The sequence below is a fragment of the Urocampus carinirostris genome, chromosome 12, assembly GCF_059441175.1.
Source record: "Urocampus carinirostris isolate Australia breed hairy pipefish chromosome 12, RoL_Ucar_1.0, whole genome shotgun sequence".
Classification (NCBI taxonomy): Eukaryota; Metazoa; Chordata; class Actinopteri; order Syngnathiformes; family Syngnathidae; genus Urocampus; species Urocampus carinirostris.
In genome coordinates, this window is record NC_142360.1 from 21,109,210 (window position 1) to 21,125,793 (window position 16,584).

A 16,584-nucleotide genomic window follows, 5' to 3' on the forward strand; every position below is an offset into this window, starting at 1 on the left:
ACATTGTAAAGCGCTTTGGGAAGTCATTGACTTGAAAAGCGCTATATAAATTCAGATCATATCATTTCCTATATACACTCGCATAGAAGCCGACCCGCTAAACTGCTTCAAAATAGCCAAATAATAAAAGGAAAATAAGACGTGTAGCTCCAATTTGTGGAGGCTGTGAACCCTTCATATTTCTTGGCTCGTGTCATCTTGAGATCTTGCAAAGGAACACTTAGCCGAGACACTCCATATCCATTTTGTCTCTGTTCAAACGACTCCAAGATTTTCTCCATTTCTGAGTACCAGTCCAGTACCTTTTTTTTCGCCAGACATGGTGTTTTGCAAAAAATAGTTAACAAATAGAAAGACCATAATTCAGCTCACCTTTACCCTGAATTCTATGCTCAAGTTTGCCCCATTCCCTATGTGCTGCCTGATTAGCTGAAAATTCACCAACGAAGGGGGGGGAAAAGGTTTTCATGTTTGGTATTTAATGTGTTAACTGGTTTATTTTAACAGTTGGGTGAATGCAGTCCTACACCCGAACCAACTCGCCACTCTATGCAAGAAAGTTCCGTAATCGTAAATTGGACGTGGATGCGAGAATATACTGTAGGGAGATTGGAAATATATTGTCTGTGCTTGAGACTGCACCACCATTTTTGCACTCTCATATTTTATAGGTAAATATAAACAGGAATTTTCCCTAACGCGGGGTTCAACAATCTCGCGCTGCCCTAGTGGTTCCTTGGAGCTTTTTCATAAATGTTTGAAAACAGATAGATTGTGGTATATCTATTTTGTGGTTTTCTGCAAAGAGACAAGCATGTTTTCCAATGCTTTGAATATATTTAGAATACGAGTGACTCATTTCTATACGGTAATCTTATTTCGGTTTGAATATAAAAATACATTTATCTAAGACCTAATTTCTTTTGCAAGTCCACATATAATTGCGTTGTTTTCTTTGGTCCATTATGGCTCTTTTAACATTTTGGGTTGCCGACCCTTGCCCTAACTCTTCAGGAATGTATATTACTACAAGTAGAAGACACTATAATAATTATCTGTATAAATTAGCAGAGTACCGTAGTAACACGTCAAGAAGTAACAACAGTAGTTACAGAATTTCATCCACGCGTTGCTGAGAAATGAACGCATTAGTCCCTACACTATCAGCAACCGACGGTTCGGATTTAACATATTTTAGTTTGTTTTGTCTGTTTTCCTCATAGGAGAGGTAGTGCTCGCCTGTGAGCAGTGTTTGGAAAGAGACTGTTATGAATAGGGCCGTTACGTAAAGGGGTTATATGTTCAGTAACGGGGTAATCTATTTTTTCCGCCGTTACCATTACTTTCGCTGCAGAATGCTAAACGGTGGCGTGTCCCTGCACACCTAAATGTATTTTCCGGCAAAGGGAGCCTGCTGCTCCTAACCAATCAACAGCCTATTCCCTCCAAGATGCATTTTTCCCTCTTGTGATCGATCAGTATGCTTTTTGGGGGGGATTCTGTGGCTTTAAATCTGTTGAGCATGAAAAGCTCAATGTAATTTTTGTATTTTTAGATTTATAAATATTGTAATTATATTTCCCTGTGTTTCTATAAAAATTGAGAGATGATTCCTTTCATTTTTGTCTTTTGTTTTTTTGCTTCATTTTTTTCCCCATTCGTCTTTCTTTACCCTCTTTTTTAACACATCCTATACACAATGTTGCATAATGATTGATAATTTAAGGATTAAAGCAACAAAAACAACCTGAAGAGCCGTTTGTGACCCCAAAGAATTGTCTCGTTTTAGTGAACTGAGCTGAAAAAAACGGTTCTCTAAAAATAGTTGGAATTCCCATCCCTTCAAGTAAACTCCAGTCCAAAATGTCACCTGTGTTTTTTTTTATTTATAAATTATTTTTATCTTTAACATGCCCATCACTGCCCAGGAGTAATAATTTAAGGTTCTTCTCATTCTCATTTGAGGCCCCTTCTCGAGGTTTCCTCTTTCCTCACTTGAGGTTTTGAGTTTTTCCTTGCCCGCATGTTGGTTTAAGATCAGGGGTGTCATTGTAATCCTGTGCAGTCCTTTGAGACATTTTGGTGATTAAGGGCTATACAAATAAATGTGACCGGACTTGACCGCTCGTCTTCTCCTGTGCTCTTCTTTTTAGTCACTCCAACAGTTATTCACCCTGTCAACAGACCAAAAACTATGCAAGGTTCGATTCTATTTTCATCTTATTTGCTTCCATCACGCCAAGTTTCCAGCTCGAGTTTGCCGAACGAGCACGGCTTCATTTGTTATACGGGAGAACATCCGAGACCAGAGTTTCCTGCGTGACAAAGATGGGAAATTGGCCAGAATATGTCAAGATTTGATTTGTAGCGTCGTCTTAATGTTTTAAAGGAATCCCTAATTCATGTCTCGTTGATGGATTAAGAGAAGTCGCGATGGTATGAAGGTATGCTCGGATGGGTTTGGCGTGGCCGGGCTTCCCATCATACTTGCTGAAGGTGGAAAATTTTCTTTCCCGCAAGCATGGATTCTGGATAGGGCTGCAGCTCTTGGGGCCTAGAGACGTGCGCATTGCAGTTGGTGGTCTGATCTGTTGGCTAAGGGACTTTGCTTCATTTGTCAAGGATTCAACTGGTTAGCTCAGGGGTCAGGAACCTAAGGCTCTTTTTATGAGTCCATATGTTTCATGAATAAAATAAAGCATGTGCAATAATTGAATGTACTGTTGTATGCCAAGACTATACCGATTTTTAGTGGGGTTCAGTCCATTAGATAGGAGACAATTTTAATTACAGTTTATAGTCGCCGTGTTACACCGACTGACCCCGTTTTGGCTGTAAATCGCAAAATAATCCTGCATATGCTAGCCCATTAAGCAATCTATGTTCATTGTTGAGACAATGTATAATGAAAAGCGACGCAACAAACTTTAAACGCCCAAAAGCACCGATCGGGTGAGCGATGGGAATGGGCGGAGCTATACACAGGACCGGATGTGCGTATTCCTCCTCGCCCAGTGCCATCTGCACTGAAGGTACATACCTTGGTGTCCTTGTTTGCAGGTTTTTTTGGGACATTTTTACGAAAGAACTTTGCTCCCATCTTGTTATGAAATTAAGACAAAATGACTGATGAATGGTTTAATATTTCATGGGATTTGTCAAATCGTCAAAGATCACATAGTCAGGGTTGGGTAGGGTTACTTTAACTGGATTACTTTCAATTACTTTTGGATTACTCCAATACCAAATATGCTAATAAAAGACAAAAAAACTGAATATGAATAAAATTACTCAATTTTGTGCAGGCTTGGGGAGTAAAGGAATACATGGTACGGCAAAAATGATGTTGGCAAGCTGTTTGGATTTATTTTCATTTCGTTTCTGTCGCATTTTAAGTTAGTTTTGCCCGAAATTAAAGAGATCAAACCCAGGAGAGATAGCTTACCAAGTGTTGTGAGTCATCATTTTATACATATTTAGTTAAAAAGTTCTTAGCGCGCTGGAGATTCAGTGCAGTGTGTTTACACACGAACTAGGAAGTAGAAGTCGGATTTCTTCTTCGGGCTGGATGCTGGGTGACCTCACAGCGCCACACGCCGGTAGCGGCAGAAAAAAAGCACTACAGTAATGTCCTCTACTCGCAAAAAGGTGCACACAATACAAAATCTAACGGTGTCCGGAGATTTTTCAAAATCCCGAAAAAAAATATTCGTATCTACCGTTTTTCTTAAGTCAAAGGGTCGTAAGTAGGGAAGCGTCAGTACAAGCACGTCACCCATATTCTAGCACATTTCAACCCTTGAAAACATTAAATTTCAAGCATATTCAAGGATTTCAAAAACCCGTACTAACGCTGTAAAAATTTCCACGGTGGGGAACATCTGCATGACCCATCTGGAAATGTGGTCAAGTGCCTTTTTTCCCCAGCAGCTCAGGCAGGCTGGAAAAAAAGATGGAATATGAATGGCCGCAGATTTAAATGATCCAGAAGGCTCCCATTATAAGAACGTGCCGCCAAATGCGAGAACAGTAAATGGATTCACTCGATTGTTTGGATTGTGAACAGGTTGAGAACGCTAAACTTGCTAACAAATTGACTGTGATCGCTTCTTGCTCGGTCAGAAGCGTCGTAACGTAAATCAATTTTTACCTAATGCTGTGTCCGAGAGATAACCAGAGGGGGTCAATCAGTTCTTCACTCCAACATTTATTCTATTTTATTTTTGATGAAGTGGGACATCTACATGTTATTTGTATTTTAGAGTCCTTAATTGGGATTGTATGCGGGCATATACTGGGGTTACTGGAAACAGTGGTAGATTGCTTTGCAGGCTTGTTGCCAAAAATGTTGCATAAGTTGCCAGGCTGCGTTGCCAAATATTGAATTCAAACAAGGAGCATCTGCGGGCTGTGGTTGCAAGTGCGGGTGGATGTAAATCGAGAAGTAGGATGTTAGGTGTACAAAAAGGGACAACCAATATACAAAAAAAAATATCCAAGTACCAGTGATTAATTTCATTGTTTATGTACATTTTCCCCCAACTTTTCATTTTACATGATGTGAAAGATCATTGAATACAAAAAGGACACAAAGCAAAGATAAAAGACTTGCACAAAAATAATGATAATAATTATGTATTTGTGTCCATACTACAACACATTTTTTCCTCGTCAAACAAGTTGTAAACTTGAAGGGACAGTGTGCATTATTTCACCACTAGATAATACTGTACTGTTTAGTCAGAGTGTGTACACTATCTTAATGACCATATTCAAGCACTTTTGAAGGAATTTCAAAGGCAATTATTCCGGAACCATTAAAAAAAAAAAGCCAGTTTGAATCATGTATTATACCTGCAATCTACATAGGTAATTTTTAATCTTGCGTGTGCATTATTCAAGACGAATAATTTTATATATTAAATAAGTTGCGAGTATGATTGTGGATCTGAACAATATTTTTGAGACAAATTTATCCCTACACGAAAATTACAGTATTATGTAGCTTACATGTTCAGTTGCAGGAAGTTCCTCCCAATACAACTTACCACTGGGAAACGCTACCTTCATTTTTTGAATGGCCCATAATAAGAGACCAGAATTTATAATTAATCCTTGCCTAATACACATTTCATAATGACCTGTTTATGTGTAGCGAACCGTAAGGGCCCATGACACTTAGGACAATGCCATACAAACCAATGCCAGCTGCCATTTACGAGGGAAGAAATGCAATGGCGAAGCCACCTAAAAGCAGTGTCTGCATCATTTTTAAGCAGCCTTGTTTTATATTTCTTCATTTAATAAATGGTGGTCCATCATTTCAGACTGCTGAGAAATAGAATAGAATAGAATATGCCTTTATTGTCATTGTTACAACATGGGATATGCTGTGACAACGAAATTGGACGACTCCAGTTCCACATTTACAGTGAGGATAAGGAAACAAAGACACAAAGGAACAAAGAACTAACTGACTTTGTTGTCCTCCTGGGGGGGGTGCACTTCACCGAATATTCAAGCACTTTTTAAACCTTGGAAACAACATTAAAATTGAAACAAGGATTTCAAACACCTGTATGTGTAATAAATTCTAATTTCTCAATATATCTCAACACTTAAAAAAAACAGCATTTTCATCTGATAATGAGCACAAGGGGGCGCAAAACAACACACACTGTCCCTTTAAATGTCCAGGAAAAATGTTTCTTTCAACAGCAACAAACAAAAACAACGAAAAGGTTTAAAATTTTGAAAATCGTGGACTTTCTTCACAAGGACTAAAAGCAAAGTAGATGTGTAAATAATCAGTCCGAGTCAAACGGCTCTTTGACATTGATGGCCGTCAGTGGCATTGAAGCGGGTCGTAAAATTGCATCACAAGAGAATTCAATAAACAATCATGTCATGAGATATTTTCATGTTTGATTTTCATACTCCATTGCTGCCACAGCACCAAATATGGTGGACATACGTCCAAATACATGACTGTACACCCTCGCACGTCTTACCTTGAGGTAAACACTAGTGGTCATGCAAGACAACTCGATTTGTGCAAATGAAACTGATAAAAAAATGTCCATAAAAAGGTCCAAACGAGGTCCTAAAAGCACAACGGCGTGTCTCAGTGGTTTTCGACAGCGTACCTTTCACTTTCTGGACCGAAGATCATCTCGCACCGTTGGTCCTTCACCAAATGCGTCTTCGCCAAGTCAAAACATTTGCGGTGGGGGACTGGGAACTAAAAGCTCGGACCCAAAAGAGTTTTGGGTCGTTAGGGTCTCTGGGGGCTGTAATGCTTGTAGCGGTTCAGCTTGTCCGGGTCGTTGGAGGCCATGTGGGTGAAGTCCTGGAAGATGTCCTGGTAGGTTTCATCTCCTGTAACAAGCAAAAAGACTGTTACAAAGAAGGTTGGCTTACCCACTGCAAAAATGTGTACACTACTGTTCAAAGGTTTGGGGTCGACTGGACAATTTGGTGTTTTTCCATGCAAAAGTCATACTTTATCAAATCAGGGGTTGGGAACTTAAGACCCACAAGCCAGATATGGCTCTTTTCATGAGTACATATGGCTCAAAGGTAAACTGCTGACAGTGCAAAATTTCTCTGGGGCGTTCCAAGTTTGATGATCTCCAAGTCGAGTTTGGTATGTGCATTGCCGATACAATACAGATGATTCAAGCTGTTCGGTCTCGAAGATAAACGGAAGAGTCTTGACTTCAGTTTCCAGTCAGGGTTTACCCCAACAGACCCTGTTTGGACTGTACGTTGCTCACAAAGCCTTTGAATTGAAACTTATTTAATAATGCTTGTTCACTGTTGAGACACTTTATGCTAAAAACCCACAGGACAATCTGTACACACAAACACGGCGGTCCAGCACACTGAGCAATTCCATTGGATGAGTGGTAGGAGAGGGCAGATTTGGTTGGGTGAGCGGTAATGATGGGCGGATCTCTGCCACCATGCTAAATGAAAAAACATGAACTTTTCGTTTGCTGCTTTTGGTGACATTTTAACAAAAGAACTCTGCTTGCAACTTGTTTTCAAACCATTATTTATGACACAAATGAAGGTCGAAATGATTAACAGCGGGAGGGATGCAAGTATTTGTTGATATGGAAACTGGCTTAAACATTATTATCATTTCGTGAATTTTATCAAATCATCTAACCTCCCGCAGTGAAATAAAATGCGAAACATGTTGACACTGGTGTTTAGTAATATTTAATTAAGTTAATAGTTGAGGACCTGTATGGCGTCTATTTTTCAATCTATCTCATCTTGCTTCTTTCTAGCCTGTTTAGAGCCTGTTTGTGTTGTTGGGGCTTCAGTGGCTCAGGAGGTAGAGCGCTCGTCTTGGGATCAAGAGATCGCAGGTTTGATTCCCGGCTCCTCCGTGTTACATGTCGAAGTGTCCTTGGGTAAGACACTGAACCCCTAATGCCCCCAATAAGCAGGTTAGCGCCTTACATGGCTGCACGGCCGCTATTGGGAAATGTGAAGCACACTGTAAAGCGCTAATAAATGCAGATCATTTCATTACATTGTTCTCTGAAGCTAATAGTACGTTGTAGATCCTCAGTTTCTTGGCAAATTTTCACACGGAATAGACTTTGTGTCTTAGAACAAGAATAGACTGTAAAGTTTCACACTTTTTTTTCCTGGCCATTCTTTAAGTTAAATCACACCCACATATGTGATGCTCAGTTTATACAGTGCCTTGCAAAGTCATAACCAGGCGTTTATAGGGTATTCTTTCAGAAAGGGCTTTCTACTTGCCACTCTTCCATAAAGGGCAGATTTATGCAATGAATGATTGTTGTCTTGTGCACATATTTTCTAACTTCAGCTGTGCGTGCCTGCAAGCTATCTTATGGGATCATACTCCTCTTGGTTGCTTCTCTGATTAGTTTTCTCCTTGTTTGGGCGAAAAGTTTAGAGGGACGATCAGGTCTTGATAGGTTTGCAGTGGTTTTATGCTCTCTCCATTTTGTTATTATTGCTCGCACAGTGCTAAGGGAAATTTGTAAATGTTGCCAAATCTACTCATATCCCATTCCTGCTTAGAACCTTTCCACACCTTTATCCTGGACCTGCCTGGTATGTTCTTTGGACTTCATAATGCTTTCTGTTCTCCAGTGCCTTCTTTCACAGACCTCTGTACCCATTACAGAGCAGGTGAATTCATATTGAGACTTAATGACACGTGGTTTGTCATTGTTAGTCATTTAGGTAGACAAGGGATCATTCAGAACTTTTGGAGTCAGTTGGCTATTTTTGTGGTAATGATAATATGAAATGTATCAATAATTTGGTTCCACTTTTTGATTGTGTCACACATGTTGATTCTTAGAAAATATTTTTGTCTTTTTGAGCTTTGAGTTTGAAGCCTGGAATGTGCCAACATGACAAAATGTTATTGGATACCTTTATACCAGTCGACACAGAAAGAATGGAAACAAACAGATGGCATTGGAAAGAAGCAGAATGGAAGAAAAAGTAAGCCGTACCTGTCAGGCCGCCGGCGTGGCTTCACATACGAAAGAAGAACGAGGCCCGCAGAGACAAGAAGGAGAAGCAAGAAGCAAGCACACAATCTCACACACAAAAGTGAGCTTATAACAGTAACAACTGTATTGTATTTAAAGTGCAGCCTTGTACAGACAACAAATACAGTTGGGGCGAGAAAAAGCAAACACAAAGGCACAAACTCTAGAGAGGGAATTTACAAACAACCGGCAGATCTAAAATTTGTGAAAGTAGAAGAAACGCTACAATTTGTAATCACACAGGCTCAGTTGTGTTGATTGCAAGCATGCTTGAGAAACAAAAGAGGTGATGAGGCATCTTGTTTAGAATCTTTCCCGTGATTGGGCGAGTGATCAGAAGCCAAGAGCGAACGTGAGAACTGTGACGCCGGCATCGCTTCTTTCATGTTTCCTTCCATCGTGATTGCTGTTTGCTTACAAGCAGCATCTGCAAGATTTTTTCTCGTCTTGCCATTGGTCCAAAGTCATTCTTGCAGGAGTTACAAATGATTGCGTTGAAAAAAAGGCATTCGACTGTCCAGCAGCTCACACCAGGAAACGCAGAAGCTTCTTAGTTATTTAAAGGGCCAGTGTGTAGTAATCTGTTTTACAATGCTAGCATGGGAATGTATAGTGAGGTACAATGAAAATTTCTGTATGTAGGGTACATACACTTTTTTTATGGCCAAATTCAAGCACTTTTTAAAAAGACTTTCAAAGCCAATTTTCCAATTTCTCCAGTACCATTAAAAGAAAAAATACGGTGTGAATTATGTATTTTGCAGATCGAACAATTTTATCTGCGATGTACATATGCGATTTTTAAGGTTGTGGGGGCATTTATCAAGACCTATGATTTTTACATATCATGTAAATCACAAAGGTATTTGTGTATTTGAGACAAATATCTCCCCCTATAGGTGTTGGGTAAAATGACGATAATATGTAGATTACATTTTCAGTTGCAATAAGTTCTTCCAATTACAATTTACCACTGGGAAATGCTACCTTAATTTTTTTGCATGGCCTCCTAGATTTATACGTAATCTTTGCACTAATACACATTTCATAATGCCCTGTTTAGGTGTAGCATGCACCTGTTCTCTTGGGCACTACTATATGATGCTTCATATGACAATGCCATAGAAACTAATGCCAGGTGCAGTTAATCTTGAAACATGAATATTTTGTTTGTTTGTTTGTTTGTACATGATTCAATTGTTTGTTTGTTTGTACATGATTCAAATTGAATCTTTTCTTCCGGCGCCGTCACGAATGGCAGCCACTCCAGCAGCTCCCGTGTTATTTTCGATTGTTCTCGATTGTTCTCAGCTCAGGGATGCTGCTGGAAATGTGAATTTCCCTTCGGGGATGAACAAAGTATCTATCTATCTATCTATCTATCTATCTATCTAATCATGAAAGAATAAATGCAATGGCAAAGCAAAGCCTCCAGAGAGCAGTGTCTGCATCATATGTAAAAACCTATTGAGAAACACAGCAAGTATTTCAAGCATTTATAAACACCCAAATTAAAGCACTTTTGATCCTAGAAAACACAACATTAATATTGAAGCATTTTCAAAGATTTAAAGCACCCATACGAACCTGGAATTGATTTGGGTGTGATTTTTACATTTTAGTTTTCATGTGATGTACCGAGTGTAGTCCACTAGGAGTGGAAGTTTTGTATTGGGGAAAAAAAAAATAGAACAAAATCAAATCCTGGCCAAACAACCAAATCACAATACTAGAAGTGAGACCGCCTTTAGTCGGCTAATCACAAGTAGGAGTTTCCGTACTAACTACCAAACATGGTACGGGAAGAACCAATATGGAGAGGAAAAACGACAGTACAGACAACATATTATTTCTCGAACAGGTCAAGTGTGTGGAATTTTGTGGGGAAAAAAATGAAACAAGTACTTCAAACTGTTCTTAACAGAAATCCCCTGGTTCAAGCTGGTGAGAATTCACACATTTATGGTGCTAGCTAAAAAGGATTTAGAGAAAGGGTAGCCCCATGTGAGTGATCGAGGGCCATGACATTATCCTACACACTGCCCCTTTAATCAAAGTGCTAGTGCGCTGTCCAAATATTTGGGGTTGTGTGGATTAGCAACACCAGATGAAAATGTGCTATGCTTTTAGAGTTCACTGAAACACTCCACAACTCAACAACCTCCCCCCCTTTTTCACATTACCATCTTTTCGCCATTAAAAGCTATTTATCTGTGCTCGTTTGCAGAACAAATACAAAAACATTCCCATCTACAACAATCATTGCTTACAATTTGGCATTTCTTTGCTGAAACATCAGGAACCCACTCAAAAATCCTCTGGACTATTTGCACCATCACATCATCCTGTTAATTATCAATTAAATCCTCATCTTATTCTTCAATCTCTAGCATAGTTATTGCCCATTTTAAGGGTGTACATGACATAATTACCTGAGAAAAAAACAACAAAGCAGACTTTTGCATATCAACATTATAACAGAAAGATACTTCTTGTCCAGGCATTGAAAAACAGAGTGGCATTGAAAAGTTGTTCAACAGAGTTCACTGGTTGCAAAATACACTAAGAGGAATTCAATTGAATTCACACTTAATAAATAAATAAATACCACCTAGGATAAAGCCTAACAAAACTACATCATAAATTAAAATGTCCTTTAAAATGAAGATAAACGTAATTTCTAGGCAAGTTAGCCTTTACTAATACTGTGGTCAAGCTTTGGCCAAACTAAAGACTGCTGTAGTTTCATATATTGAACTAATGCCTAACAGAAAGTGCATTTTTATATTTAAAGAGAGGATACTATCAAATATCCAAGAGCTGCTTTTTAGTGAACTATCAGTTCATATTTCAGTACAATAATAAGAGAACACTACCACAAGATGCAGAGTCACATGAACAACACACCCGACACTGAAGCCTTCCAGGGTGCTGCTGGTAGCTAACAGAGTTGGGCTCTAATAATTTTCCATTAAACTGGAAGTCTTAAGAAAAATGCTTCCTTTTGGTAAGAAGCAGCTAAAATAAACAGAGACCTAAGCATACCTTGAAATTAATAACGTGCCTCCTGTACAAGCAGGGCAGTGTTTTTCCCCTCTGACTATGCATATTTTTGTGACACTACTGTATTTTGGATTAGGTGTCACCCAGCTGCAGACTGATAAACTCCTGCATACACTTTCTGTACTGCATCTCAGTGGGGCTGTTGGCGTTATATTGACCTGACTGGCTGTAGGGCCCCTCCGCTTCACGCATCTCCTCATTCATCTTGGCCAGTCGCAGCCTGGGGCACAAGAACAGAAAAAAGCAAAATATATTACAAATGATTTGTATCAGTGATGAATAATTCTTATTCACACAGTCCACATATTTGGCATCTATGGAAAAACCAATGTGACGACTATGATCATACAGTGACATCTAGTGGTAAATTCTCCTAAATTCACACAGTGTGAATGTTTTTCTAATGCGTAAAAAAGCCAGAGTGCCTAGGAAAACATGCACAATCTCCACAGGAAGGCAAAATCCAGGATTTGAAACTCTAAGATTCGAACTAGGTGTACTAACAACTAGGTATCCATGCTGCCCAGGTTGAGAGTATATCATCAGATCTGATCACCTGGGGGGGACTGCACAACCAAGCTAATAGGTTCCAAAATTATATGCTTGTTATCTTGGCTGAATTTAGCTTCAAGTCGGTTGCATGAACACAGGTTAAGTTTTGCTTAGTTCAGTTACTATGTTGATTTATTCCCTACAACTAGACTGCTCCAGATCAGGCTCACAACCAGGCTAAGATTATCCTTACCGATACATCTGGCACTTCTACTCCCAATCACGTAAAAAAATAATAGGTTTTGTAGCATTTACTTTCTTGTTATGTTTCTGCATTTTAATCATTCTGCATTAAAAGGTTACATATAGCCTATATTGTTATATTTCATTCAACTCTGCAGACTGTGTAAATGCAACTGTCATTTTATAGTCAAGACAACTGATATAGTCATTCATGGAGTAAATGTATTTATGTCAGGTCATGTGTTTAATTGCTATGCAAATCGGATGCTTTTTAGATTCTAAAAAGTGACGCAAAAATCTTCAAAAGTGGTATTAATGAAATCTTTGACGAGGGTAATGTAGTATTATATAGGTGCAACTCCCATTAATCTGTCCCCTCGTTTAAGAGGGATAATTGTGTTTGTCTTTGTCATTGATAACAACATAGTGTTTACAATAAAATGAGACTCAAGAATTAATATTTAATAAAAAAGAATGTTAGGACACAAAGTAGGGCTGTAAATTTGATGCGATTTTTGTGCTAGTTTTATTTTTTCGGGAGAAGAACATAAACACAGTGACATGCAAACATAACTTGAGATGACGTACTCATAGGCTGCGAGTATACGACTGTTACAAAATATCAACTATAGATGTCCAAATAAAAACAGAAATGAAGTTGAATAAATGGTCTTTATTGTCATTTGACGAAAGGACAACGAAATTGGAGGGTTATTCCTTTTAGTCTAAGAAACGATTAAGAGAGCGGCTGGCAAGCTAGACGCTAGAGTCGGGTCCCCGCAACTTCTGCAACGTCTTTAAGAGTCACAAATGTAGCGGTTTTCCACGAGTAGAAGCTCCAAGTCGTCCGTTTGATCGGTATTGGATCCGGCTTTGACGACTCGCCACATTCAGTGGTGGTGGTGGCTTAAGAGTTGTTAGCCTAGCTGTTAGCATTCCCTTCTAACACCGCCTTTATCAGTTCCAGGTGATCAGCTTTTCTTAGTGCTCTTCTGACTTCTCTCAGAGTCCGATTTAATTGATCGTCACGAAAGCTACGGGCTGTCGCGTTTGTTCTGGTGGCCAGTTGTATGCCCCGCTGCTTGACAGAGCGCCTTCATCAGCCTATCAAAGTCATGCACACAAGTCTTGCAAACTTTGCCCTGCCGTTGTTGGCTGGTGCCATTAAAACTTGCTTCTGATTGGCCGGCGCTGTTAAACCTTGAAATGTGAGAATTATTGTTGGCCAAACACTCAATCACTCAAATAACAAACTGAAACTATGACTCGTTGGAAAAAACTCAATGTTTTGCAGTTACACGATCGCACGACGTTCAATTGGATTTCGGTTATTCGTGCAGCGTTTATACAAAGGCAAAAAATGTTCCTCCTTGCGTTAGCCAGGAATCGATCACAGGCATACCGTAACTTTTTTCCCGCCTTCACGAACCTCGATAAAGAGCTGTGGTTGAACAGCCGTAAAAGACAATTTTCCACTATTTTCCACTCATTTTGATCCTGGCTCAGCAAAAATACAACCGTCCATCGATCCATTCGTTCTTTGCAGCACTTATCCTCAGTAGGCTCGCGGGGGTGCTGGAGCCCATCCCAGCTATCTTCGGGCAGTGGGAAGGGGACACCCTGAACTGGTTGCCAGCCAGTCGCAGGGCAAACAGAGACAGACAACTCACTCGCTCATTTACACTTAGGGACAATTCGGACCAGCCAATTAACTTAACATGCATGTTTTTGGAATAAGGAAGGAAACTGCAGTGCCAGGGGGGAAACCCACGCAAGCACAGGGAGAACATGCAAACTCCACACAGGAGGTTCTCATGACCCCAGAACTGTGCCGCACAGGCGCCAAACACTCCCGCAACCGATTAGGCCAAAATGTACTGGCCAGACTAGATCAAGCTGCACTTATTCAGTTAGCCTGGATTTTATTCTTTCATTTTATTATTTTCATGCAATACCCGCCCAGCTATTTAAAACCTCGAGATATCATTTCCCACCATCAGAGTTGATTAAGTGACAATGACCAGCGCACAGTGCATTACGATGATGGACTACTCAGCAACGATGTGTGCTGACCGTCAGCACGAAGCAAATTTGGAGAGAGCTTGGCGAGAGTTGATAAACAAAAGATTAAGATGTGATGACAGGACAAAACTAAATGACACTCACAAAGTAACAATGTCTGCATTGGCTGCTTCTACCGCGATGGCCAGTGGTGTTTTCTCCTCGATGTCAGCAGCATTTTGATTGGCTCCTCTTTTCAAAAATAAACACACTTGCCTGAAAAGAACAACAAAGAAATCTATGTTGTGCCCAAGTATAGTTTGGGAGGCAAGTAGCGCTTATAACCAACCCTGTGCGCCCCAACATTGTGGCATGGTGAAGAGGTCCTCGACCTTGAGCATCCTGCTGATTCACATTGGCCCCATTTTGGAGCAAAAACTCGCAGGTCACCAATGACCCCTGGAATAAAACATGGGTACAATAGTTTATTATGGGATTGTTTAGCCAGAGAATAAGAAATATTTTAACAGTCAGTCAGTAAAGTATATCTGGAGATAACTATGTTGTCATTGACCTCTGTTGCAAGTTTCCAACTTTAACATTAGACCAGAGAGATGATGCTTACTAGGTTAGCTTAGGTCTATCTAGCTGGCACGACTGAATAGATAGGTTCAAAATGTAACCATACAAGCTGGATTCACGATAGTTGTGTGCTTTTTCTTAGTTATTTATTGTTTAAATATTGAAATACATTCCAATGGTTGAAGCAGCTGGAAACAACTCAGTTTGTGTTTGTCTAATCTACATCCAGCCTTCAAGAAGGTTTTCATTAGCCCCTAAAATGATCTTGGTTCATGATTGTATCATACGATAGTAATCGTGTACAGATAGCCCTCGCTACTTCGCGCATCAGTTACTGCTGGTTCAGTTATCCATTTTAGCCTACTTTGGCTAAAATATAAAATATAGGTTTCTGAACGCGACTGATCCCGGCTTCTTTAGTTTAATGTTTATGTAATGGGTATTTTTACATCAATGACATTTTTCCTTTTTTCCCTGTTTAAAATGAAAGATTACAGACAAAAAATATTGCTTTGTTTATATGATCATATTGGAATATAGTTGTTGGGTTTTCAGTAGGGTCAATAAAGTTTACAAGACAATATGCGTCATTTCAAATTGTTTTAACATTCAAATAGTTTGACGCTCAGCTTGTGGCTCAATTTTTTTTGGGGGGGGGCCTTTCTTTCATTTAAATTCTCCTTTGGATGCATACAGTTTTTGTAGACGTTTATGTTTTTACAAAAATAAATAGGCTTGGTAAAGTGTGTTGTAGAACATAAGGTGTACATATAGTGCTATATTAGTGCGGTCAACAGGAACTGTCATTTTTTGCTATGTTTCTCATAAATTCATTGAGATTTGAGAGGTACTAAAGTAAACAAATAGCAAATTTTGATATAGAGTTTTGAGTTTAAGCTCTTGAATGTATTCAATGAGATGTTAAGGAGTACTTACCCCCTGCACAGCCATGATGAGCGGTGTCCTCTTGTCACTTTCCATGTTGACCCAATTGACTGGGGCCCCATGGGCCAGGGCCTCGGCCATATCAGGTAGACTGCGGGCATATGAAGCCCAGAAGAGCTGAAGACCTGAACTGTACTCCTTGGGCTCGAAGAACACAGTCTCCTTGCAAGGCGATGGTGGCGGAAGGGTGGCTGGCATGGGCTGAGTTTCTGCAACATCTTTGTAATAGAGATGAAAAAAATTATATTCAGACTTTTAAAACTCAACAAATGTTAGCATTATAGTGTTAGCATTTTAGCATCCTAAAGAGTTTTTGTTCATAAAATCCAAACTAATACAAAGTAAAAACAAAATAGCCATGTCTCATGCATTTTGACAACTTGAAAAACAAAATGGAGCCTATTACAGCTGACTTCAGGATGGAGGAAAAGTAAACATACAGTTTCAGCTTTAATGTGTTTGTTCCCATAATATCTTTAAAGGTGCTGTATGAATTTGGGACTTTTATACTTGCTGACACCACCTTTTGGCTTGTGTCATCATTGCACCCTCTGTTAAATTCCTTATGTTGCGAGTCCAAGTACATGCATTTTTTTAGACGCACTTTTTGGGGATTTGGGTTGCCGTTTGGAATTTACTTGAAACAGGCCTCTTCTTACAACATTTTTCTGCTACACTAACAAAAAAATGTGATGACGAGCATAAA

At 39.5% G+C, this 16,584-nt stretch overlaps 1 protein-coding gene across 3 annotated transcripts in view; it reads right to left on the reverse strand.

The window, feature by feature from the left end:
* Nucleotides 1-4,515: 4,515 nt before the first annotated feature.
* acap2b (ArfGAP with coiled-coil, ankyrin repeat and PH domains 2b) overlaps nucleotides 4,516-16,584 on the reverse strand; it is a 46,313-nt gene continuing 34,244 nt past the window's right edge. For all 3 annotated transcript variants that reach the window (XM_088348858.1, XM_088348857.1, XM_088348859.1), the window contains 5 exons: nucleotides 15,870-16,096; nucleotides 14,701-14,810; nucleotides 14,517-14,627; nucleotides 11,774-11,835; nucleotides 4,516-6,378 (listed from right to left, as the gene is read on the reverse strand). In XM_088348858.1, the coding sequence (XP_088204984.1) occupies nucleotides 6,275-6,378; nucleotides 11,774-11,835; nucleotides 14,517-14,627; nucleotides 14,701-14,810; nucleotides 15,870-16,096 (614 nt within the window). In that variant the 3' untranslated portion in view covers nucleotides 4,516-6,274. The remainder of the gene's footprint in view (nucleotides 6,379-11,773; nucleotides 11,836-14,516; nucleotides 14,628-14,700; nucleotides 14,811-15,869; nucleotides 16,097-16,584) is intronic.